Source organism: Tachypleus tridentatus, chromosome 12 (genome assembly GCF_004210375.1).
Source record: "Tachypleus tridentatus isolate NWPU-2018 chromosome 12, ASM421037v1, whole genome shotgun sequence".
NCBI classification, from domain to species: Eukaryota; Metazoa; Arthropoda; class Merostomata; order Xiphosura; family Limulidae; genus Tachypleus; species Tachypleus tridentatus.
The window spans coordinates 134,384,080-134,410,558 of NC_134836.1; the positions used below are offsets into that span (position 1 = coordinate 134,384,080).

General features: G+C 31.6%; 1 protein-coding gene across 2 annotated transcripts in view; it reads right to left on the bottom strand.

Annotated features, from left to right (window-relative positions):
- LOC143234747 (protein NipSnap homolog 3B-like) overlaps nucleotides 1-26,479 on the bottom strand; it is a 41,866-nt gene that overhangs the window by 14,417 nt on the left and 970 nt on the right. For both annotated transcript variants that reach the window (XM_076472323.1, XM_076472322.1), the window contains exons 2-6: nucleotides 22,754-23,057; nucleotides 17,484-17,642; nucleotides 15,467-15,622; nucleotides 8,634-8,715; nucleotides 1,145-1,220 (exon numbers count right to left, since the gene is read on the bottom strand). In XM_076472323.1, coding sequence (XP_076328438.1) covers nucleotides 8,642-8,715; nucleotides 15,467-15,622; nucleotides 17,484-17,642; nucleotides 22,754-23,057 — 693 coding nt within the window. In that variant the 3' untranslated portion in view covers nucleotides 1,145-1,220; nucleotides 8,634-8,641. The remainder of the gene's footprint in view (nucleotides 1-1,144; nucleotides 1,221-8,633; nucleotides 8,716-15,466; nucleotides 15,623-17,483; nucleotides 17,643-22,753; nucleotides 23,058-26,479) is intronic.

The window sequence follows — 26,479 nt, forward strand, 5'->3', positions numbered from 1 at the left end:
TTGTTCTATTTTTAATTATAAAAATATTCTCACTATTCTTGTTCTGTGTTATAGAAGTCAGAAACATTCTCACTATTTTATTGTATTATACATTATAGTAAGTTAGGAACATTCTCACCATTTCGTTGTATTCTGCATATTATAGTAAGTTGGGAACGTTCTCTTTATTTTGTTCTATTCTGCATATTATTAAACAATTTCTTCATTTTCCATGAACTTTCAAACAATGAAAAATACATTAAAGGTTCTTACATGAATACGGGAACTTATATAAGGTAAATAAATATAATTCAATTCAAATTTAATATTAAATTGTGATCAAAGCAAGCTGTTGGCATAGATGAAACATAAAAATAAATACAGTAATGAGCATACATATTTAGATATACTCTTCAAATTATATTATTCATAATGATTAGATTTGTCAATGTGTAACTCTGAAACATAATATTTGGCTATAATCTTATTAATCTAAAATTTTAAATTACATTAGAAATAATAAAAACTAATAAATAAAAGTAGATATATTACATATTCTAACCTACACTGTGTGTCTAAGTAAACATTACCACACACTGGTACAATTTTCATTTATTAGGCTAATGTACAAGTTCATAAGTTGAGCTATAAATTACACCTTTAAAAATCAGTTGTTTAATCAAGTATCTATGAAACCTGATAGGTTATTTAACAAACTAAACATTTAATAAAAGAGTTCAGTAATGATGTATATATGAAACTTGATACATACTATTTTGTTTTACAGAGTAAATGCTTTACAAAAATTAGTTTATTATTCAACTATATATGAAAGTTGATAAATAACAGGTTCTTCAAAAGACTAAACATTTAAAAAAAACAATTTCTTAATCAATTATACATGAAACTTGATAAATACTATGTTCTTTAACAGACTAAACATTTAATAAAACAGTCCAGTAATCAATTATATATGAGATCTGATAAATACTAGGTTGTTTTTATCTAACTGACTTCATACACAGTTTCAACTGAATGCAAGATAACTTTAAAATACATGAATAAAACTTTTCTCAATTGTTTTAATTGTGTATTTTAAAGTGGTTCTATATGGTTTTTAACAGAGTTATTTTCAAGGATACCTCACTCTTCATTTAGTACTTACTACTGAAGTGGAGAAATTTTACATGAGAGAAGGGCCTTACAATGAGCACTTCCAACAAGTGTGTAGAATGATCTTACTGAAAAATACATAAGCAATAGTTATCTGAGCATTTTATAACAACACCTAAAACTTTCACATAACTAAACATATAGAAGTAAAAAAACATCAAATCAGATAGCCTAAATATTATAGCAAATGCATATACGTCACCAGTGATAACTTGTTTAAAATGAGAAGAAAATATGAGTATACTGAAACACTTGCAATTTTGCCAGAAAGGTTCTCTAGACAAGTATTACACTTTAACTGCTTTACTAATAGCTAAAATTTAAAGAAGTGTAAAGAAATTATCACCAAGTGACCCAACAAGTTTTCTAGACATGTATTACAGAATAATTTTACAACTACTTCCTGACAGCTGATGATTCACAGAAGTGTATTAACAAATTTACTGAGATTGGTTAAGCTCTGAAGAATATTAAGACATAGCAACTTATGGAATGACATCAATACATTTCAATGGACTTGTATAAATTCAAACAACTAGAAATACACTTTTTCCACAGACTAAGTAGCAAACTGATATGAAAAATGTATCACAACTGAAAGAGAATTTAACTAGAATATTGTAAACACAGCTCTCAAGAAATTCATAAATGTGGTAACGACTCATTAAATTATTACTTTAAAACCCAGTTATGAAAATATTAAAAATGAAGCTTTAATTTTGCCATATATTCCTGGTTAACTAATAATTTATTTAAAGTGTTTAGAAAATAACATATATTTTATCTTATTAATCAGTTTAAATATAGGATAACACAAGCTTTATGTAATACTAAACACAACACACAGTTAATTAAACATGAATCTATAACACTGAATGTGAAAATATCTATATTTGACAGATTAAAGAAATTTAAAATATTGTTCAATGGAACACAGAGAATACGTAAGAAAATAAATTATAATTCATCAACAGCACAGCTTGTACATGAAACTCACCATACAGTATTTTGGAAAAAAAAAAATCTGTAATACTAGCTCAACAAAAGTATTATAGGAAATAATATTCATGAATCCTTTAGAAAACATAAATATAAAAATAAAGTACTGTATTATTAAATAGAGATGAAGGATAGGCAAATATTTATGTAAAAACATGAGGAGACATTATCTAAAAAGTTCATGCAGGAATTGTAAAAACCAGTACATAGGTCACAAGAAAACATACTATGAATAAAACACAATTATGTTTAACAAACCACTCCTAAAGGTCATGTTACAACAATGAAACAAGTGGATTCAACGTTTTAAAAGTCTTTAACTGACCTTATTTAAAATGTTTTTAATTGTGTACCTATTTTAACAATATGTGTTCTGTATCATTCCCCCTCTGTTCTTCAGACTAAAGAATGGACTAATATAAACACAAAACATCAGAAATACATCTCTGTTCTTCAGATTAAACAATAAACTGATATAATCTATACATCAACTTAGAGAGTTGACTGATATAAACACATCAGAAATACATCTCTGTTGGAAAGTTGTACGTGGTATACTCTGAAAAACACTGGTGTGTAAAGGGAGATTTCACAAAGTTATTTGATTTTTCCAAACTTTAAAAATGTTTTGTATGTTACTTCTTTCAGTGTAGATATTGTTGTGACTAACCAATAAGACATATAAATACCATATCTTATCAATGTCACAGTTTGTAAAATTTCATCATCATATCTTATCAATGTCACAGTTTGTAACATTTCATCATCATATCTTATCAATGTCACAGTTTGTAACATTTCATCATATCTTATCAATGTCACAGTTTGCAACATTTCATCATCATATCTTATCAATGTCACAGTTTGTAACATTTCATCATATCTTATCAATGTCACAGTTTGCAACATTTCATCATCATATCTTATCAATGTCACAGTTTGTAACATATAAATGCCAAATCTTATAATAAAGTTTGAAACTTATAGAATCACCAAGTCTCATTACCAACTTATTATGTTTCTTCAGGGAAATATACTGTTTTACTATTGTTTCTTCTTATAGAATCATCAAGTCTCATTACCAACTTATGTTTCTTCAAAGAGATATACTGTTTTACTATTGTTTCTTCTTATAGAATCATCAAGTCTCATTACCAACTTGTTATGTTTCTTCAGGGAAATATACTGTTTTACTATTGTTTCTTCTTATAGAATCATCAAGTCTCATTACCAACTTATGTTTCTTCAAAGAGATATACTGCTTTACTATTGTTTCTTCTTATAGAATCATCAAGTCTCATTACCAACTTGTTATTATGTTTCTTCAGAGAGATATACTGTTTTACTATTGTTTCTTCTTATAGAATCACCAAGTCTCATTACCAACTTATTATTATGTTTCTTCAAAAAGATATACTGTTTTACTATTGTTTCTTCTTATAGAATCATCAAGTCTCATTACCAACTTGTTATGTTTCTTCAGGGAAATATACTGTTTTACTATTGTTTCTTCTTATAGAATCATCAAGTCTCATTACCAACTTATGTTTCTTCAAAGAGATATACTGTTTTACTATTGTTTCTTCTTATAGAATCATCAAGTCTCATTACCAACTTGTTATTATGTTTCTTCAGAGAGATATACTGTTTTACTATTGTTTCTTCTTATAGAATCACCAAGTCTCATTACCAAATTGTTATTATGTTCCTTCAGAGAGATATACTGTTTTACTATTGTTTCTTCTTATAGAATCATCAAGTCTCATTACCAACTTGTTATGTTTCTTCAGGGAAATATACTGTTTTACTATTGTTTCTTCTTATAGAATCATCAAGTCTCATTACCAACTTATTATGTTTCTTCAAAGAAATATACTGTTTTACTATTGTTTCTTCTTATAGAATCACCAAGTCTCATTACCAACTTGTTATTATGTTCCTTCAGAGAGATATACTGTTTTATTATTGTTTCTTCTTATAGAATCACCAAGTCTCATTACCAACTTATTATGTTTCTTCAGGGAAATATACTGTTTTACTATTGTTTCTTCTTATAGAATCATCAAGTCTCATTACCAACTTATGTTTCTTCAAAGAGATATACTGTTTTACTATTGTTTCTTCTTATAGAATCATCAAGTCTCATTACCAACTTGTTATGTTTCTTCAGGGAAATATACTGTTTTACTATTGTTTCTTCTTATAGAATCATCAAGTCTCATTACCAACTTATGTTTCTTCAAAGAGATATACTGCTTTACTATTGTTTCTTCTTATAGAATCATCAAGTCTCATTACCAACTTGTTATTATGTTTCTTCAGGGAAATATACTGTTTTACTATTGTTTCTTCTTATAGAATCATCAAGTCTCATTACCAACTTATTATGTTTCTTCAAAGAAATATACTGTTTTACTATTGTTTCTTCTTATAGAATCACCAAGTCTCATTACCAACTTGTTATTATGTTCCTTCAGAGAGATATACTGTTTTATTATTGTTTCTTCTTATAGAATCACCAAGTCTCATTACCAACTTATTATGTTTCTTCAAAGAGATATACTGTTTTACTATTGTTTCTTCTTATAGAATCATCAAGTCTCATTACCAACTTATGTTTCTTCAAAGAGATATACTGTTTTACTATTGTTTCTTCTTATAGAATCACCAAGTCTCATTACCAACTTATGTTTCTTCAAAGAGATATACTGTTTCACTATTGCTTCTTCTTATAGAATCATCAAGTCTCATTACCAACTTGTTATTATGTTTCTTCAAAAAGATATACTGTTTTACTATTGTTTCTTCTTATAGAATCATCAAGTCTCATTACCAACTTATTATGTTTCTTCAGAAAAATATACTGTTTTACTATTGTTTCTTCTTATAAAATCATCAAGTGTCATTACCAACTTATTATGTTTCTTCAAAGAGATATACTGTTTTACTATTGTTTCTTCTTATAGAATCATCAAGTCTCATTACCAACTTATGTTTCTTCAGAGAAATATACTGTTTTACTATTGTTTCTTCTTCTTCCAAACACTTTCAACTGACCACCATCTCTTTGTTTCTAGGCAGATTGACTTGGGACTTTGTATGGTTATACTTTGGTCCAATACACCCATATAATTTGTTATTATTTAAGCCTTTTTGAGTATTTTATGGCTCAAAGTCAAACAACCCCAAAATATATATTTTGGACTCATATTTACAGTAATTAAGATGAAAATTTATTTGCTTAAAACACAACTCTACAAAAATCTATCCATCTTGCATCTTTTTAAGATGTCACAGTTCCCAAAAACAAAGTATAATTTTGGAGTTTTTGATCAATCACTGAGTCATATTTCAACCAATTTATGTGGGACTAAGTAGAAAAAATATTTTGGTATAGATCTCACACACTGACAAACAAAAATTGGGAATTCCCCCAATTTTAATATTTATAAGAGCCAAGATACCACAGAAGCATACTTTTAAAGTTTTTTAAAATTACTCTGCAGTATTCTGGGCAAATCACATGGATATGATATAAAAATACTTTTTTTAAATGTCCCATACACATGCATGCAAAAATGTGGGAAATGCCTACTTGTGGTTGTTTTAAGGAGATGTGGAGTAACTTGGTTAAATAAGCCCATAATTTGAAGGGTTTTGGCCAATTATGTAGTCACATTTCAATCAATTTACATGGGATTTAGTACAAAGACATTCTACGTCCCAAACAGAAATACAGATAATTTTGGAATCTTTCTCTTTTTGCTGAATTTTTCAGCAAAGAAAACACAATTCAAAATTTCATTAAACTATTCATGTTTATGTCAACAAAGCTGCACGAGATTTGGTGCAACGATATTTTCCTGTAGGTTCCAAGTAGTGATATAGAGTGTTTTTTTATTTTTCTGGTGTCAAAATTGGGCATGTTGGGATTGCATGAAACTAACATGTTGCATTCACCCACACATGTTGGCCTCTTTAATTATCAAGTACTTAACACTTTGTTTGCTTGCTTATCTACTGCACATTTCAAAGCAGCTCTCAGAAGAATTGCATGTGATGCTTAAGGCTGGGATGTGATTCTTGATCTTCTTGAGAGGAACTTTATGTGGGGGTAATGTGATGTCTGGGATGTGATTGAGCTTCTTAAGAACAACTTTATGTGGGGGTAATGTGATGTCTGGGATGTGATTGAGCTTCTTCAGAACAACTTTATGTGGGGGTAATGTGATGCCTGGGATGTGATTGAGCTTCTTAAGAACAACTTTATGTGGGGGTAATGTGATGCCTGGGATGTGATTTATCTTCTTAAGAACAACTTTATGTGGAGGTAATGTGATGTCTGGGATTTAATCCTTGACCTTCTTGAGAAGAACTGTATGTGGGGGTAGAAGTTGGGATTTGTTTCCCATCTTCTTGTTACCAAGATAACTGTGCTGTCTACTCATGATCTCATTGAAACATGAATCCACTAATACCCGTTTTGATAATTTAAAAGATGGTGTCCAGAATATGTCAACTTATGTACTAGCTTGACTGTGTTATCAATAAGCTGGAGGTAAAAGGTTTTACTATTTCTCCTCCTCACGTATGATTCATATATCATTTTGCTATTATTTCATTGCATTATACAATCTTTTTCTCTGAGAAAATGAGCTCCTGACACAAGTTCTATGTTACTTAGTCATGTGTGTGTGTATATGTATACATTGCTCCTAAACACTGATTTTATGGGTTTCTTTATTCCTACAATGCTTTGGAGTAAACATTTGGAAAGGATACTGAATCTTTAAGTGTTTTAATGTGTACTAACTGTGTTACTGTTCCTATGTATATTTTCAGACAAATATTTACCATAAGGGATTACTGCTATATGTTTTCAGACAAATATTTACCATAAGGGATTACTGCTATATGTTTTCAGACAAATATTTAACATAAGGAAATACTGCTGTTGCATGTTCTCAAACAGATACTTACCATAAAGGAATACTGCTACTGTATGTTTACTGACAAATATTTATCATAAAGGAATACTGATGCTGTATGTTCTCAGACAAATATTTACCATAAAGGAATACTGCTGCTGTATGTTCTCAGACAAATATTTACCATAAAAGAATACTGGTGTATGTTTTCAGAGAAATATTTACCATAAAGGAATACTGATGCTGTATGTTCTCAGACAAATATTTACCATAAAGGAATACTGCTACTGTATGTTCTCAGACAAATATTTACCATAAAGGAATACTGCTGCTGTATGTTCTCAGACAAATATTTACCATAAAGGAATACTGCTGCTGTATGTTCTCAGACAAATATTTACCATAAAGGAATACTGCTGCTGTATGTTCTCAGACAAATATTTACCATAAAGGAATACTGCTGCTGTATGTTCTCAGACAAATATTTACCATAAAGGAATACTGCTGTATGTTTTCAAATATTTACCATAAAAGAATACTGCTTCTACTGTATATTTGCTATTTTCTTATTCATAGCATTTATCTGTTGTATTTAACTGTTCACGTAGTGTTCAATATATCCATTGTCATGAAGGTTATAATGATGCTTTCTTCCTTATTAGCATTTTCTGCAATACATATTTTGTTAATTGTGTAGACTAGGCAGTCTGTGATGAAGTTCTTTCTGTTTTGGAGTGATTTGCTGAATAGTCATAATATCTACCCACATCTTTGGGTTTATACTTTTGGTAAGCATCATGTGTAATGGTAGTAGTTTGTTATAATGCAGAACAGAGTTGGTCACCACTAGCTTGTGAGAATAAGCAGTCAATGTTATGGTATGAGAATGTTCCTGCAGCAACAGGGCACAAGTAATGAGCAATCAGAATTACAGTTAGGTCATGCTAACCATTAAGCCACAATCAACAACAGAAGTTTATTTGTTTCTATTTGTGAATTGTATCAATGGATATTGTCTGTTTAGGAGATTCATAAATTCTGTAATTTTGTGGTAGAGTGATATCGTCTTATGAATGTTTTGACAACATACCTGAGCCAAATCCTGGATCTTAGAGCATATTCTCTGCAAATATTTCCATGTAGAGAATAAAGCCCATGGCTACGCCTTCTTATTCCTAACAGTATTTTTATTTATGATTAAGGTAAGTTGTGTTGATATAAAAGGATGTGGCCTTATATTCAGTTTTTCTATCCAGGTGTTAATGTAGCACAGTTTTTATTTCATTGCTTTCTGGACTGTTTACTTTATACTGATTCAGACTTTCTTCTTCTTGTAGACTTTCGGGATGGGTATACTATTTTGTGATACCTACTCTCTCTCCTTTTCTGATCTTTAATCTTGGAATTTAAAAGTGGGCATTGAAAAGTAATGTAAAATGCAAACAATAAGACACACACACAACATATATTGGCAATTGTTTCTTTAAGACAAGTATAAATTCCTTAGTGATACTTAGTCAAGCTACATATTAACTACAGATTGATTTAACTTACAAATCTGTTCATTGGTCTCCTGTAAAGTAGTTTTTTCCTTCTCCCATTTTGTCAAAACTCTGGTGTTGCCATAATATAAAAACTACAAAAAAAAGTGAAAATATACTTATAAATACTGATATATAATTAATTCATACATTCAATATCCTAACAATAATTCTAAAACAAAAAAATGTTTTTTACTAGTGGGTTGTAATTGTACTTCACTCCGTCAAAGCTGTTTCTGTCCTTTTGACATATTTGAAGTTTGAATTCACATTTAATAAACAATCACTTGTTTCTTCCATTGAATCTAAAAGATTAATGAAAATTAAATTATTCCTATATGACATATAGGACATATAAAATTAATTTTTTTTCCATTTACAAACTTACTGTTCCTGGTGTATTACAGAATTAAAAAATACAATTCAAAGTCCTGTATCTGTAGTTACATTTTGACTAGAAAACAGTAATAAACATACCTCATTTAGAAGGGCACACACACACACATATACATATATACATGATACTAATACTAACGTGTTATGACAAGAGAATACTTTATGGAGCTAATTCATCCATACAATTGCAGAATATGCATTTCAACACCATGATAATACTTCACTCATCCCTGTTGACAAATGAATGAGCCAAAGTGAGAATACTTATGATTCTTTTGAATTTATTTCCATATACATTTACATTACGTTAACTTGATTAGAAGTCCTTACATCCATATTTTACTTTAGTTGTCCTACGGCAATAAACGTAACTTGATCAGAAGTGCTTACATCTATATTTTATATAAAATCTATTACAGTAATAAACATAACTTGATTAGGAATGCTTACATCTATATCTTACTTTAGCTGTGTTACAGTAATAAACATAACTTGTTTAGAATTGCTTAAATCTATATCTTACATTAACTGTATTCCAGTAATAAACATAACTTGATTAGGAATGCTTACATCTATATCTTACTTTAGCTGTGTTACAGTAATAAACATAACTTGATTAGGAATGCTTACATCTATATCTTACTTTAGCTGTGTTACAGTAATAAACATAACTTGTTTAGAATTGCTTAAATCTATATCCTACATTAACTGTATTCCAGTAATAAACATAACTTGATTAGGAATGCTTACATCTATATCTTACTTTAGCTGTGTTACAGTAATAAACATAACTTGATTAGGAATGCTTACATCTATATCTTACTTGAGATGTATTCCAGTAATAAACATAACTTGATTAGGAATGCTTACATCTATATCTTACTTTAGCTGTGTTGCAGTAACCAACATAACTCATTTAGAAGTGCTTACATCTATATTTTACTTTAGCTGTATCACAGTAATAAACATAACTCAGTTAGAAAAGTGCACCTCTATGTCTTATTTTAGCTGTATTGAAGTAAAAAACTTAAGTGATTTAGAAGTATTTACATGTATATTTTATTTCTGCTGTATTACAGTGATAAACGTAACATGTTTAGAATTGCTTATATCCATATTTTACTTTAGCTGTATTATGGTAATAAACACAAGTTATTTAAAAGTATAAGATATAAAATTAAAGCATCAGAGATTTAAGAAACTTAATTAAATTAATGGGTATGATTGGATCATAAAATATCAAGAAAGTCAGTGAAACAGGAAATTATGACATTAAAATAGATGTAGGAGAAAAGGTTGGCTGAAAATGTAAAATTTAACAATAAGATTTTTTGTTAAAGTTAGTGAAACAGGAAATTATGACATTAAAATAGTGTAGGAGAAAAGGTTGGCTGAAAATGTAAAATTTAACAATAAGATTTTCCTTAAATACACTAAAGGTAAAGAAATGTTACATGGAGGTAGCAAAATCCTTCATGGATGAAAACGTTAGGCTTGTATCTGATAATTAAGAAATGGCTGGGTTATTAAATTTTGCTTTTTCTTCATTTTCTACATTACAATGAAAGTTTAAGCAGTATTCAATGTCTGGAACAGTTCATAGTTGGAAGATATAATTTTCTTATGCTAAAAATGTATATGTGATAGATACTTACCTCCCTCTAAAAATTAGATACTCTTGTTCAGTGTTGACCTTCATATCCAGAATTTTTTCTTTACACAAGCCACAAGTTTTCCACTTTCCCCTGTTGTAATCAAGTGATTCCAAAGTGTATCTCATGTAAATCATCATGTGTTACTTCTCCATCACTAGGAGTGTGACATGTTCAAACTATTATTTTAAAATTTGGCAGACAAAGTAAGCAACAGACAAAACTGGGGAGGAAGGGTGGGACATGTTCACATGAAGCATGCGACTCCCTCTACATGCCTCTACCAAACTATTACTTTAAAATTTGGCAGACAAAGTAAGAAACAGAGGAAACTGGGGAGGAAGGGTGGGAAGTGTGAGTGGAGGGAAGTACCTATTGAAAATGAATTTTCAATATACGAAAATTATAACTTCTAATACAGTACTTACCTCTTCTCACAAAATTAGCTAGAATCCTACAATGAAAAGTAGACAGAACCAGTGCACATGAATGACAGAAATAGCCCCCCAAAAGCATCTTAACGACATCCTTTGAAATGAGAGAGTCAGATTCAAAGATGTGATGATAGGAACTACATTACTTTTGAACCAGGTATACTCTTCATCCATCAATGAAATGTGTAAAAGATAAGAGAGGAAAAGAAAAGAGCACATTCAAGTGGAAGAGAACTGTGGTAGGACAGTGATGCCAACCATGAAATACAGTTACAACAGAAAGTATTTGTACCCCAAGTCCTGAGTGGTTTTTTGCTTATAACTTAAAAAGTGTCATGATTAGGCTAATAGAAGTATAATATATTAGAAATATTATACTAATACACATCTACATAATTTTTTATGTAAATTGAATGACAAATAAACTGTTTATAAACAAATAACCAAACATAGAAGGGGCAGAAAATGTTTGTGCATCTAATTTAACGGTCAGTTGTGTAGCCTTTCAGGTAAATTACGTGGCGTAATCTCTCCTCATTGCCCTCCATGATCGTTTGACAGTACATGACTGGTATTTTCTTCCATTCTTCTTTACAGAAGGCCTCCAACTCTTGCAATTTTTTCAGATGATGCTGATGAACCCTGGTCTTCAACTCATGCCAAACGTTTTCAATTGGGTTGAGATCGAGTGACTGCAATGGCCACTCCAGAACACTTACATGGTTCCTCTGCAAACAGGATTGCACATATGTCAATGTGTGCTTAGGGTCAATGTCATGCTGGAAGATCCAACGGCCTAAGCAACAAGTTCGAACATCATTCTTGATACAAGTGCCTAATATATCAATGTACTCTTCTTTTTTAATGATTCTGTTGATGTGGTGAAGGCTGCCTACACCAGAAGAGATGAAGGAACCCCATAGCATGATTGAGTCACCTCCATGTTTAACTGTAGAGACGGTGTTCTTTGGAAGATTTCGTTCCCTCTTCTTACGGAAAATACTGTGAACATCATTCGGGCGAAAAGCTTGATTTTAGTCTCGTCTGACCAAAGAATACTCTTCCAATAGGTAAAGGGTTTATCTATATGCTTTCTTGCACACCTCAATCATGCTTCTAAATGAACAGGCTTTAAATATGAAGTTCTACGAGGATGGCATGCTTTGAACCCAGAAGTGCGTAACATGTTCGTAACTGTAGAGATGCTTACTTCAACCCCAGTTTCCCTTATCAGTTTCTGTATGTTATTATGTGTTAAACGAGATTTCTTACTAACTTCTCTGAGAACCTTCCTCTTGGTTCCCCCCTGAAATTTTGGTGTGGCATCCAGAATGAAGAAGGTTAGCAGTTGACCCTGTAAGCTTAAACTTGGCAATTATGCTTGAAACAGTAGATTTCAGCACATTAAGTTGTGTAGCAATACCAGAAAGAGACACACGAGACTTGTATTTTACAATAATTCAGTTTTTTAAATCACTGGACGGTTGTTTCCTGTTCGCCATGATGACTAAGCAGATAATGACAGAGACAGTGCTAAATTGCCAGGAGTAAATTTTTTGCTGGCTAAATTCCAATAATTATGAACCAAGTGTCAAGTTCTGGAATGGTATAATGTAGTTTATTCACCAAACTAAACATAATTGTTACGGGAAATGTACGAACACTTTCTGCTCCTCCTATTTTTGGTTATTTGTTTATAAACAGTTTATTTGTCATTTAATTTACATAAAAATTTATGTAGATGTGTGTTAGTATAATATTTATAATATATTATACATCTATTAGCCTAATCTGTCGTAACTGTATATACAGAACACAATTCCACATTGTAAAAAAGTGGGTAAATCAATGGATGTGCCTGTAGGTATAGAATGGATTGATAAGGTGTGATGGTCCTTACTCAGTAAGTCCATTACATTCAAACACATGCTGTGATATACCAACATCCATAAGAATAACACTGTCTTCACCTCAACTTCAAGAGGATCTAGGACCACTCTCATAACACATATCCTTGGTCAATCAATCCAGAGACCTGACAACTAATATCAATGAGCATCTGTATGATAGAAATCAACTTACCCAACAGCAAAACTAACCAAACTCATCCAGAAGGCAATAACATCCTTGGCATAAGATACAATGAGGTATAGCAAATAGAACAGAACCATAACAATCCCCCCTACCTCCACTTTATAAGTATGAAGAATAACGTTGGAAATTGAATAGAAGAGCGGCTGAATGGAAGAAAGCAGAGGGTTGTTATAAATTGGATTAGGGCCATAAGCGGTGTAACTCAGGGTTCAGTCTTAGAACCTTCATTCTCTTTGATTTACACCAATGACATAGAAGAAAGAATGGTCAATACATTACTTAAATTTACAAAATATATTATGGTCTTAGGTGTTGCTTGTTTTAAAGATGATACTACCACTTTACAAAAGGATTTAGATCATTTAGTGAGTTGGACAAATAAATGGCAGATGGGGTTTAGTTATAATAAATGCAAGATAACACATGTGGGTAATTATACTTTGTATTATAAGTATAATTTGGATGGGAATAACCTTAACAGTCATGAAGAAAAGGATCTCAGTGTAATAGCCTATAATTCTCTAAAGCCATCAAAGCAGTGTGTTGTTGCTAGTAGTAGGGCAAATAGGATTTTAGGTTATAGCTACAGAAATATTGAATACAAGTCTCAAGAGGTTATAATTTCATTGAGCAGGTCACTGATTAGGCCACATTTGGAATACTGTGTTTAGTCTTGGGCTCCTTTCCTTAGAAAAGACATTAATTTGTTGGAAAGGGTTCAGAGAAGGGTTACTATAATGGTGCCTGGGATAGAAGGGTTGTCAAACAAAGAGAATAGAATCTCTAAAATTTCTTTCTCTTGAAAGGAGAAGAGTTACAATGATCTGATTGAGGTTTTAAGATTGTAAAGGGAATTGATAGTGTTGATAGATCATCTTTCATACTTAACACTGAAAATAGTAAAATTAAGGGGCACAAGTATAAATTTTGGCAGGGTATGAGTCACCTTCAGCTAAAAGTTTTATTTTTCTAATTGCGTGATTGACCTTTCAACTGGATTGACTTCAGATATTTTGTAGTCAATAAACATGAGTTTAAGAGAAAGCTTGATAAAGGCTGGCTTAAAGATTTTTTTGATTTTTTTAAATTTATTTATTGATAGTTTATTTTAGAGGATGGGCCAATAGGATCCATTTTGTCCCAAAACTTTTATGTTGTGCCAATGTCATATATGGAACTGCTGCATAGCTAGTATTAACAATATGTACTAAGATCTCAAATTAAGGTAAAAACCAAAAGCAGTCAATACTTTAAAATAGTTCACTATTGTCTTAATTTTTTAAAAGAATTAAGTATTTATATTACAAATCAAACTTGTTTAGAAATGCACATATCTTTATTTTAGTTGGTTTTATTTGATAAATAAAACTTATTTACAACCAGGCCTAATTATACTTTCTGAACATTTTATACAATAAACTACATATAATCTTAGAACAATAAAACTATTTTGAAAATCGCAGTTTCAGATTATTTTTGTTAGTTTTCTGACAGAAAAATATGTAACACAGTCCACTTATTAATATAGGTTAGCCTACACTACTGAGAGTTTGACTAAACTGACAGTCATATTCAACTAGTTAATTCTACTTATATTTGGTACAACAGTAAAATCTCCAAAAACAGTTTATCAGTTGTAAAAGGCATTTTCAGAAAATCATTCTCCTATCCAGTTTAACAAATAATGGATTTGTGTATATTCAACCAGATGTGCACAAACTTTTTATGGTTCTCCCCTTTTTAAATATGCTCTTTGTTATCCTACTAAACACCCTACATAACATACTGTACATGTCATTTTCCCATGTTAACTACTGTTTCTATATTACTTAATAATAACAATATATGTATTTTGAGAATCCTTTAGGGCAAACCCTAAAGATTGTACATCACAGTATTAAACTACAGGGATCCAGTTTAACACATTTATATTGCTAACCTCTCATTAAGCACATTGTTTTTATGGTTAGAAACAGATTTATTTGTAAATTACAAAGAAATTTCTAAATAAAAGTAAATCACACTGGTTAAAGCCTCATGCCCAAATCAGACCACACATTCACATAGTTTTTAATATACCTATCATAATTTTAAGAACCAAACTGAACTTCCCATACCTACCAGTATTTTGAGAGTGAAACTGAATGTCCATAACTACCAGTATTTTGAGAACCAAACTGAACATCCATACCCACCAATATTTTGAAAATCAAACAAATTTTTCCATACATACCAATATTTTAAGAACCATACTGAAACTCTATACCTACCGGTATTTTGAGGACCAAACTGAACTTCCCATGCCCCAATGAGAGACGAACTGGCATGTTGAAAACAGTCAATGCTCAAATCTACAAATTCTTTAAGAGGTTTCTCCCAGTCTTTAGTAAATCCAATCATGTTAAACTCTTGTAGTTCATACACACCTGAGAGAAAAGTTTTGTTTTTATTAGAAAAACCTAGTACTTAAACCGTACTATATACTAAAAATTATGCATTTAATAGTTCATAATACAATTATAGCAAATTACCTACTTAGTTAAAAATTGTAAAATTAGCAGGGTAATGAAATATATAGTTCTTAAGTTTCTACCAGTAAATATTGGAATGCACTGTTTCATCAATTTAACACCTCAGTTATAGTAACATATACATCTTTAAACCCAACACTATTTGAAAAGGTATAATTTTATTAGGAGATTTACACTGGTCCTGAATTTAAATACAAATTTAGCATTGCAAAAGTTAGCATTTTCTTAAATTGAAAATGTACTTCCAATAATGCTTACCTCTCCTCTCACACATAGAGCTAGGATTTCTTCCTTTGCCAATTTAAGCACTGGTCTGAATTTTTCTTGTTTCCTCCAGTCTTTTATTCTCTACCTAACTGCCCTTGGTGATATTTGTCTCATGAAACTGTCCACCTACATTGAAAGTCCTCTATACTGGTACTACAAAAATGCATTTCATTCAGATAATGTTATCACCTCTTTGAGACTGACTAAATTCAAGTCTCTAGTATCACCTCTAAGTATGGAGCAAGTGCAGGAGAGTATGAGGCAGGTAAGTACTATTGGGAATTTTTAAATTAATAAAATGTTAATTTTCAAAACGTACCTCTTCTCACAACTACCCCTGTAATTCCACACTCATTAGGTGTGTAGGAGGTTGATGAAGGACTTATCCATACACAAAGTGTCTGCATAAATCATGAGTGTGTCAAAAGAAGATTGGCTCCATAGTGGGGGAACTGCACTACATCAAGAAATGGTTCCCTATACTCTTCACCCATAACTTAATTTATGTGCTGATGTTGGAATTTTTCGTGACCTGTGACCACTACTGACAAGGTCCCAACCAGACAGCCAAGAATCCACTACTTAAGATTGGAATTATAGGGACATAGTCCCTATGTCCCACAATAGTGACTAGGGCAATATGGACTGCAATCTATATGTACATATGAGTGGATCCTAAACTTTAGCCATACAGTGATGCCTTCTGAGGAATCATGATTAGAACGTAAGTAACAAAGAAGTGAAAAAACCTTCTCCTCAACCTGAAGAAGTCCAAAAGGTGACACCTCAGGCTCAGGATGACAAGAACATGTGTTCTTTACTCAATCTGAGCAAACAGAACTTACACAGTCTGAAATTATAAACATTCATCCTCAATCTCTGACCTTAGACAAGGTAAATTCCACTATAATTATGTGGAGGCCATGGAACAAACTGTGCTCAACCAAGGACCAAGAATAGGAACATTCTGCATGTATAATTAAGAGAAGACAATGGACCCTCTTCCATAACAATGTATGAACCAATCAACACGAATCAAAAATAAGGGCCACACTCAGCACAATTGAATATCAAATCTGAATTGGCAATGCAGGTGGGCTCCCACAGAGGCTGGTGTCTCTCCAACCAACATCTGGGAAAAAACATTCAGAGACCCAAATAGAAGACCCCTCAACCTTGCTGTTTTCTCCAAGTGTGGAGAAATTCACTCTATCAAATATTATTAAACCAAATACCAAGTTAAGGCAAACTATCAAACATTACTAAACAATGTACTATGTTAAGGCAAACTATTAAAGATTACTGAACTGAATAGTATGTTAAGGCAAACTATCAAACATTACTAAACTAAATACCAAGTTAAGGCAAATTAACATAATTATGAACTGAGAAATAAGCATAGCCATTTACTTATATAATTATCAAATTATGGTAAGAAATAAGTACTAATGAACAAAGTATACAACTAAATACAATAGGAGCTATTCACCTATCATGTGGGGAGTGTAAATCTGACTCCATGGGAAAAGGACCATCGACACATTGTCTTGTTTCATCCAGGCTGGAGCAGCTTTACTTATGTATGTAGACAACCATTCTGGATCAGATGCCAAGTTTTGTCGAACGCTCGTACGATGTAGATAGCTATCTAAAAGTGAAAAACATATTTAGTTAATTATTATTGATATTAGGATTCCCCCTAGAAGTAATAATGCCATCTCATCATTTAAATATTTCAAGGCACACAGCAGGTTATGAAAGGTAAAAATTAAACTTATACAACAAATTATTTCTTAAAAGATCAAGAATTTTTGTGAATTTGAATAAAACATCATCTTGAATAATTCAAATTATTATAAAAATATTTCCTGAATTAATTTCGAATACAAATAACTACTTCTTTAACAAAATGCTTTATCAAAAAACAATTTAAATAGCAAATAACAAAAAAGACAATGACTGACTTGCCAAGAGTAAAAAACATTCTAAGCAAATTAAACTTAAGCTCATCAATTTTCTGCATGTTTTTTTTTTTTTAATTCTTATAAGCTACCAACTTACATGTTAAATGTCACTTTCTGAGTCAGATATTACCCAGTACTGGTTTTCTCTCTAATAACCAAATGTTTGAATATGCTACACAAAAAAAGGGTTGTTCTCTTTTATGTAACTCTCTTATAAAATTTCCAAAAAATGTTTTTTCATTAATTATTGATACCTGTGAGAAGACCAGCCAATTATTAGCCACTTTGTAACTTTATATTATTTATATAATATTATCAGACTGACTGTAACAGTCACATTTTGACCACTATAAGACTGCAACATTTCTCAACAGGAAACCAGCTCTACATTGTCTCTTTGTTCTGATGGTATTGTTAGACTAATGATTAATGGAAGGTGATCTTCACGTCATTAACATATATACAATTGGCTGAAGTTAAATAAGTGTCATTTCTTTTACTATGACAGCACATGTGTATGTCTAGCCCCAGGTAACTGGTTCAGTTTTGTCCTAGTAATCAAATACGTTGTTTTTGTAAAGTTCACTTCAGCTACAACTGAATTAACTAATAAAAAACATTCAGTAAAATAAACAGCATTATCTTACATTCAAATGTCTTGTACAATGTTTTTCTTTTATTCGTCAAGCAAGTGAAGTCTCACATATCATTCTTTTCTATCAATTTTCACAACAGCTAGTGAAGTCTTACATGTCATTCTTTTCAATCAATATTCACAACAGCCAGAAGTCTTACATGTCATTCTTTTCAATCAATATTCACAACAGCCAGTGAAGTCTTACATGTCATTCTTTTCAATCAATATTCACGACAGCTAGTGAAGATTTACGTGTCATTCTTTTCTATCAATATTCACAACAGCGACATATCATTCTTTTCAATCAATTTTCACAACAGCTAGTGAAGTCTTACATGTCATTCTTTCCTGTCAATATTCACAACAGCTAGTGAAGTCTTACGTCATTCTTTTCAATCAATATTCACAACAGCTAGTGAAGATTTACGTGTCATTCTTTTCAATCAATATTCACAACAGCTAGTGAAGATTTACATGTCATTCTTTTCAATCAATATTCACAACAGCTAGTGAAGTCTTACATGTCATTCTTTTCTATCAATATTCACAACAGCTAGTGAAGTCTCACATATCATTCTTTTCTATCAATATTCACAACAGCTAGTGAAGTTTTACATATCATTCTTTTCAATCAATTTTCACAACAGCTAGTGAAGTCCTACATGTCATTCTTTTCAATCAATATTCACAACAGCTAGTAAAGCCTCACTTCATTCTCTTCCATCAATATTCACTTCAGCTAGTGAAGCCTAACATGGCATTCTTTCCATGAATATTCACTGCAGCTTGTGAAGTATTACATATCATTCTATTCCATCAATAATCACTTTAGCTGGAGAAGAATCACATGTCATTCTCTTCCACCAATATTCACTACAGCTAGTGAAGTTTTACATGTCATTCCCTTCCATCAATAATGACTACAGTTAGTAGAGCCTACCATGTCATTCTCTTCCATCAATATTCACTAAAGCTAGTGAAGTCTTACATGTCTTTCCCTATGATCAATATTCACTACAGTTAGTAGAGCCTAGCATGTCATTCTCTTCCATCAAAATTCACTCCAGATAGATAAGTCTTACATGTCTTTCTCTTCCATCAATAATAGCTACAGCTGGTAAAGCATCACATGTTCTCTTCCATCAATGTTCACTACAGCTAGTGAGCCTAACATGTCACTCTCTTCCATCAATATTTACTACATGTAGTGATGCTTTACATGCCATTCTTTCCACCAATATCCACTACAGCTAGTAAAGTTTGATATGTCATTCTCTTCCATCAATATTCACTACAGCTAGTCAGGCATCATTTGTCATTCTCTTCCATCAATTTTCATTACAGCTAGTTAAGTTTACATATCATACTCTTTCATCAATATGAAACAAAGCTAGTGAAGCCACACATGTCATACTTTCCATCAATATTCACTACATCTAGTGAAGTTTTACATGCCATTCTCTTGCATCGATGTTCACTACAGATATTGAGGCCTCATGTAATTCACTTCCATTAATATTCACTAAAGCTAGTGATGCCATACGTCATTCTTTTCCATCAATATTCTGTACAGCTAGTGAAGTTTTACATATCATTCTTTTGTGTCAATATTCACAACAGCTAGTGAAGTCTTACATGTCATTCTTTTCTATTAATATTCACAACAGCTAGTGAAGTCTTACATGTCATTCTTTCCAATCAATATCTTCTACAGCAAGTGAAGTCTTACATGTCATTCTTTTCTATCAATATTCACAACAGCTAGTGAAGTCTTACATGTCATTCATTTCTATCAATATTCATAACAGCTAGTGAAGATTTACGTCTCATTCTTTTATATCAATATTCACAACAGCTAGTGAAGATTTACGTGCCATTCTTTTCAATCAATATTCACAACAGCTAGTGAAGATTTACGTGTCATTCTTTTCAATCAATATTCACAACAGCTAGTGAAGATTTACGTGTCATTCTTTTCAATCAACATTCACAACAGCTAGTAAAGACTTAGGTGTCATTCTTTTTAATCAATATTCACAACAGCTAGTGAGGTCTTACATGTCATTCTTTTCTATCAATATTAAACAAAGCAAGTGAAGCCATACGTTATACTTTCCATCAATGTTGACTACATGGTGTGAAGTTTTACATGCCATACGTTATACTTTCCACCAATGTTGACTACATGGTGTGAAGTTTTACATGCCATACTCTTCTATCAAGATTTCCTACAGCTGGTAAAGCCTCATATGTCATTCTCTTCCAACAATATTTACTACAGCTAGTAACTTCTACATTTCATTTTCTTCCATCAATATTCACTACACTTAGTGAAGCCTCACATCATTCTCTTGCATCAATATTCACTACAGCTAGTGAGGTCTCACATGTTTCTCTTCCATAAATATTCACTACAGCTAGTAATTTCTACATTTCATTTTCTTCCATCAATATTCACTACAACTAGTAAAGCTTCGTGTCATTCTCTTCCATGAATAATCACTACAGCTAGTAACTTCTACATGTCATTCTCTTCCATTAATATTCCCTGCACTTAATGAAGCATGGCATGTCATTCTCTTCAATCAACATTCACTAGAGGTAGTGAAGTCTTACATGTCATTTTCTACCATCAACATTCACTTCAGTTAAATGAAGCCTGACATGTCATTCTCTTCCATCAATATCCACTGCAGCTTGTGAAACCTCACATATCTTCCTCTTCCTTCAACATTCACTACAGTTAACGAACCATCATGTCTTTCTCTTCCATCAATATTCACTACAGGTAGTCAAGCCTCACATGTTATTCTCTTCAACCAATATTCACCAGAGATACTGAGGTCACATTTCATCCTTTTCTATCAATATTCACTACAGTTAGTGAAGCGTCAGGTTATTCTCTTCCATAAACATTCACTAGAGGTAATGAGGTCTTACATGTCATTTTCTACCATCAATATTCACTTCAGTTAAATGAAGCCTAACATGTCATTCCCTTCCATGAATATTCACTGCAGCTTGTGAAGTATTACATGTCATTCTCTTCCATCAATATTCACTACAGGTAGTCAAGACTCACATGTCATTCTCTTCAACCAATATTCACTACAGATACTGAAGCCTCACACGTCATTCTCTTCCATCAATATTCACTACACTTAATAAAGCCTAGCATGTCATTTTCTTCTATCAATATTTACTGGAACTAGTAAAGTTTCACATCATACTCTTTCATCAATATTCACTACAGGTAGTCATGCCTAACATGTCATCCTCTCCAATCAATATTCAGTGAGGCCTCACGTCATTCTCTTCCATCAATATTCACTATAGATACTGAAGCCTCATGTTATACTCTTCCACCAATATTGTCGACAGCAAGTGAAGTCTCATATCTCATTCTCTTCTATCAATAGTCCTCTGGTTAAGTTTTACATGCCATACTCTTCCATCAAGATTTTCTAAAGCTGGTATAGCCTCATATGTCATTCTCTTCCATCAATATTCAGTACAACTGGTGAAGTTTTACATATCATTCTTTGTGTCAATATTCACTTCTGCTATTCAAGCCTCACATGTAATTCCATTCCATCACTATTCACTACAGCTAGTGAAGCCTCACATGGCATTCTCTTCCATGAATATCTTCTACTAGTGATTTTCTTGGATGATAGCTGCACCATCACATAAATTTTCCAGGACTGCCAGTTAAAGAACAAACTTCAGAGCAGAGTAAATACATGTTAAATGTACATTTAACTGGTTCCTCCCAGCATTTTATTCTAAATATGCCCAATTTAACATCCTCTCAACATCTTATCCTATGTATGCCCAATTTAACTTCTTATGAATTTGCTTTAGACCTCATTTGAAATGATCTCTTCAGTTATGGATTCACACAGGTTATTTTGGAGCATGTTGAAACATGTGTGGAAGGCCAACTGAAAGGGTAATCTGATACTGAGATAAAAGTTATTTGAAGCAGATATGGTGACAATGCATAATGAAACTCTGAAATTAGAACAGTGAAATATCCAAAAAAACCTTTACAAATATGTGCTGATAAATACATATATTTGAAACTTATTGTAATGTAAAAGTTTTAAACATCATCAAGCATTTTTCAAAATCAACAACATACAAGCTTTAGCATACCATATTCCCAAATGTGAACAACTTCATTTAGTCCACCTATTTCTGAAGTCCAATAACCTATTAATTTTGAGTGCTTGGTACGCAGGTGATAATGTTCTTCAGTCAACTTCAAAAACTCCTTTATATCTTTTGGATATGATGTGTATGTACGTAATTCATATACCTTCCATTTTCCAGAAATCTGAGTACAGTGTCGAATAAAATTCACACCAAGATTGAGGCATGTCTCTGTAGGCCTCAAATACACAGAACATGACAAACTCTGTACGTTAAGTGTGCGTTTCCATAACAAAGGGAAAAACTTCTGAAAAAAAAGAAGACAAATAATAACATAACTGCAATAGATACCAAATAATATTACTCTTACAACATTATAAAGGTAAATATGGTGTAGAACTTCAAGCAAAAAGAAACGCATAGCAGGACATTACTGCATTTTACTTACATAACTATCAACTCAAACAACATTCAAATTAACCTACAAATGTTGAGTTTATTTTATACTCAGCTGACGAAAATGGAAATAAACATAGTAGAAAGTATTATTTCATAAATACAGCAATAAAACATCATAAACTTGACAATAAATGATTCCTTTCCATAAACAACCAACCTGTCAATATCATATCAACAACAGAAGCAAAACTGTTTATAATTTAGGATAATTAGAGGAAAAGTAATTACTTTATGATTAGTTATCATTACAGAGATCTAAAAGAATCATATCTCTGTACTTAACAATAAATTCTGAAATGATATTTGAATAAGATTCATAACACTGACACTTTCAAACAAAAACACTCTTAGTGTCTTTTAGGTTATGTTTATGTGTTTTTTTAGTGATCCACAATTCACTTTCAATCAAAATGATTCACTGTACGAGATAAAAATATTTTAAAATTCAAATATCCAATATTTATTTCCTGAAAAAGATGAGCTATTTGCTATGACTACTTTATAATACTGTATAATAAAACTTGTATTAATTAGCACTATATGCTAGAAGTAAATAGCAATTTTATAAGCAATTTGTTCTTAGCAGTTTACACTGACAATAAATTTTAACATGTCAACAAGTTTTAGAATGTCAGTTAAGGTGTTAGAATAGACCACTCCTCTATTTTCAGAAGTTGAACTGTAAATTTGTTACCACACAATAAAAATTACTTTTATGTTAAGTTTTGGTATACCACAAATAAACTGTCACTTAATGTCTACAGAAAGTACCACTACACATTATAAGAATACTCAACTTAATGTCTACAGAAAGTACCACAATACATTATAAGAACACTAAACTTAATGTCTACAAAAAGTACCACTACACATTATAAGAATACTGAACTTAATGTCTACAGAAAGTACCACTACACATTATAAGAATACTCAACTAAATGTCTACAGAAAGTACCACTACACATTATAAGAATACTGAACTTAATGTCTACAGAAAGTACCGCCTACACATTATAAGAATACTCAACTTGATGTCTACAGAAAGCACCACTACACATAATAAGAATACTGAACTTAATGTCTACAGAAAGTACCACTACACATTATAAGAACACTAAACTTAATGTCTACAGAAAGTACCACTACACATTATAAGAATACTCAATTTAATGTCTACAGAAAGTACCACTACACATTATAAGAACACTAAACTTGATGTCTACAAAAGGTACCACTACACATTATAAGAACACTAAACTTGATGTCTACAAAAGGTACCACTACACATTATAAGAATACTGAACTTAATGTCTATTTCCATTTTCACACTAGTACTTGTGTGGATGTAAAATATTCATCAAAAATGGGTTCAAATAGAGTTTATAAAAGTGTGTTAAGTTTTAATGGTAATATATGAATAGAAAAACTTAACAACTAACACATATTCCTTATTTAAATTATTATTCTGATTTCTCTTATTTCATATTATTATAATGTAGGAACATATTTCACAATTACGTTTCAATCAGAATTTTTACTTGCTTCTTTAATACATTATGAAACAGTGAAATAATAATATCATTATACTATTATAATTAATATTCAGTATTTTAAGTGGAAAAGCCTGTAAGTACAAAAACACCCAAAGATCTCTGGCCAACAAGGCTGGTACTTTACTACTAAACTATACAAAAACACAAACCATTCCCGTCAATTTTCACTTGTAAAGCTTCTCACAATCACTAAATTATGATAACAGTGGCATTACTAGATGTTTTTTTTTTATTGTGTGTGGGCCTGGGGGAAGCAGAAACAATTAACACTTTCATATCAGTAAGTGACAAGGTAGAGATTTTAAAAAATCTTAAGAACATATCTCGGAGGTTGTTGGAGGAAGAATTCTACAATGGTGCTTCCCCCTTATTAGCCTTCATCAAATACAAGTGTTACAATGGAAATACAGGATCAGTATATTGGTATACAACACTAGAGTAAAATACATTAAAGATAAATTTGTAAATATATATATAATACTGTACTGAAATTGAATAGTGATATATTAATACACAAAATGTAATAATATACAATTTGTGTACTAGTATGAATCACCATACAGACAAAAACATGAGGTATATTGATACATATACTATAGTGAAATACACAAAATGTTTGTTTGTACAAGAGACTGTAGTGAAATACAATAATGTACATACACTGCAGTGAAATAAGAGTTGCATATTTATATATCAGGTCATCCCATAAGTAATATCTGAAAATTTAATACTGAAAGTGAATCATCATTTCTGTCTTTGTAGAAGGTTTTAATGACTAAAATATGTAGTAGGACATGTATAAAAATGTTCAGACAAATAAAACAAACTAACCCAACTCCACCTTTTCAGATCATTAATTAAATAAGCCCTTATGAAGATGGATGTGTATGAGGAGCACATGAGGCATATAATGCTTTACAAATTTAAGAAAAGCAATAATACAGCAAAAACTACACAAAACATTCAAGGTGTTCATGGTGCAGAGTCTCTCAATGAAAGAAAATGTTGAAGGTGGTTTCAGAAGTTTAGATCAGGTGATTACAGCTTAAGTGATGTGCCACGTTCAGGTTGTCCTGTTTAGTAATGATGGCTTGCTGCTGGGTCCACTTGATGAAGATTGTGCTGTAACAGTTAAAGAACTAGCATAGAAGCTTAATTCAACCCATTCAACAGTTCACCATCATCTGCAACACCTTGGAAAGGTGTCAAAACTTGAAAAATAGGCCCCCCATGATTTGACAGAAGCCAACAATAGAGCAAGAGTGAACATTTGCACTTCTCTGTACCCTCATGAATGTAACTCACCTTTTTTGAACAAGTTTGTCACTGGAGATGAAAAATTGAAATGTTATAAAAATGTTAAATGTTGCAAACAATGGCTCAGTGCATGTGAATTGGCTAAAGCACAACCCAAAATGGACCTCCACAATAGGAAAGTCTTGTTAAGCGTTTGGAGGAATATTGTTGGTGTGATCCACTTTGAGTTGCTACTACTCAATGTAACGATTACATCAGACTTACTATCACTTTGAGTTGCTACTACTCAATGTAACGATTACATCAGACTTGCTATCACTTTGAGTTGCTACTACTCAATGTAACGATTACATCAGACTTGCTATCAACAGTTAAAGTGCTTGAATGTTGCACTGAAAGAAAAAAAGGCCCACTTTGATCAATCATAAAGGTGTTGTGTTACATGAGGATAATGCACAAC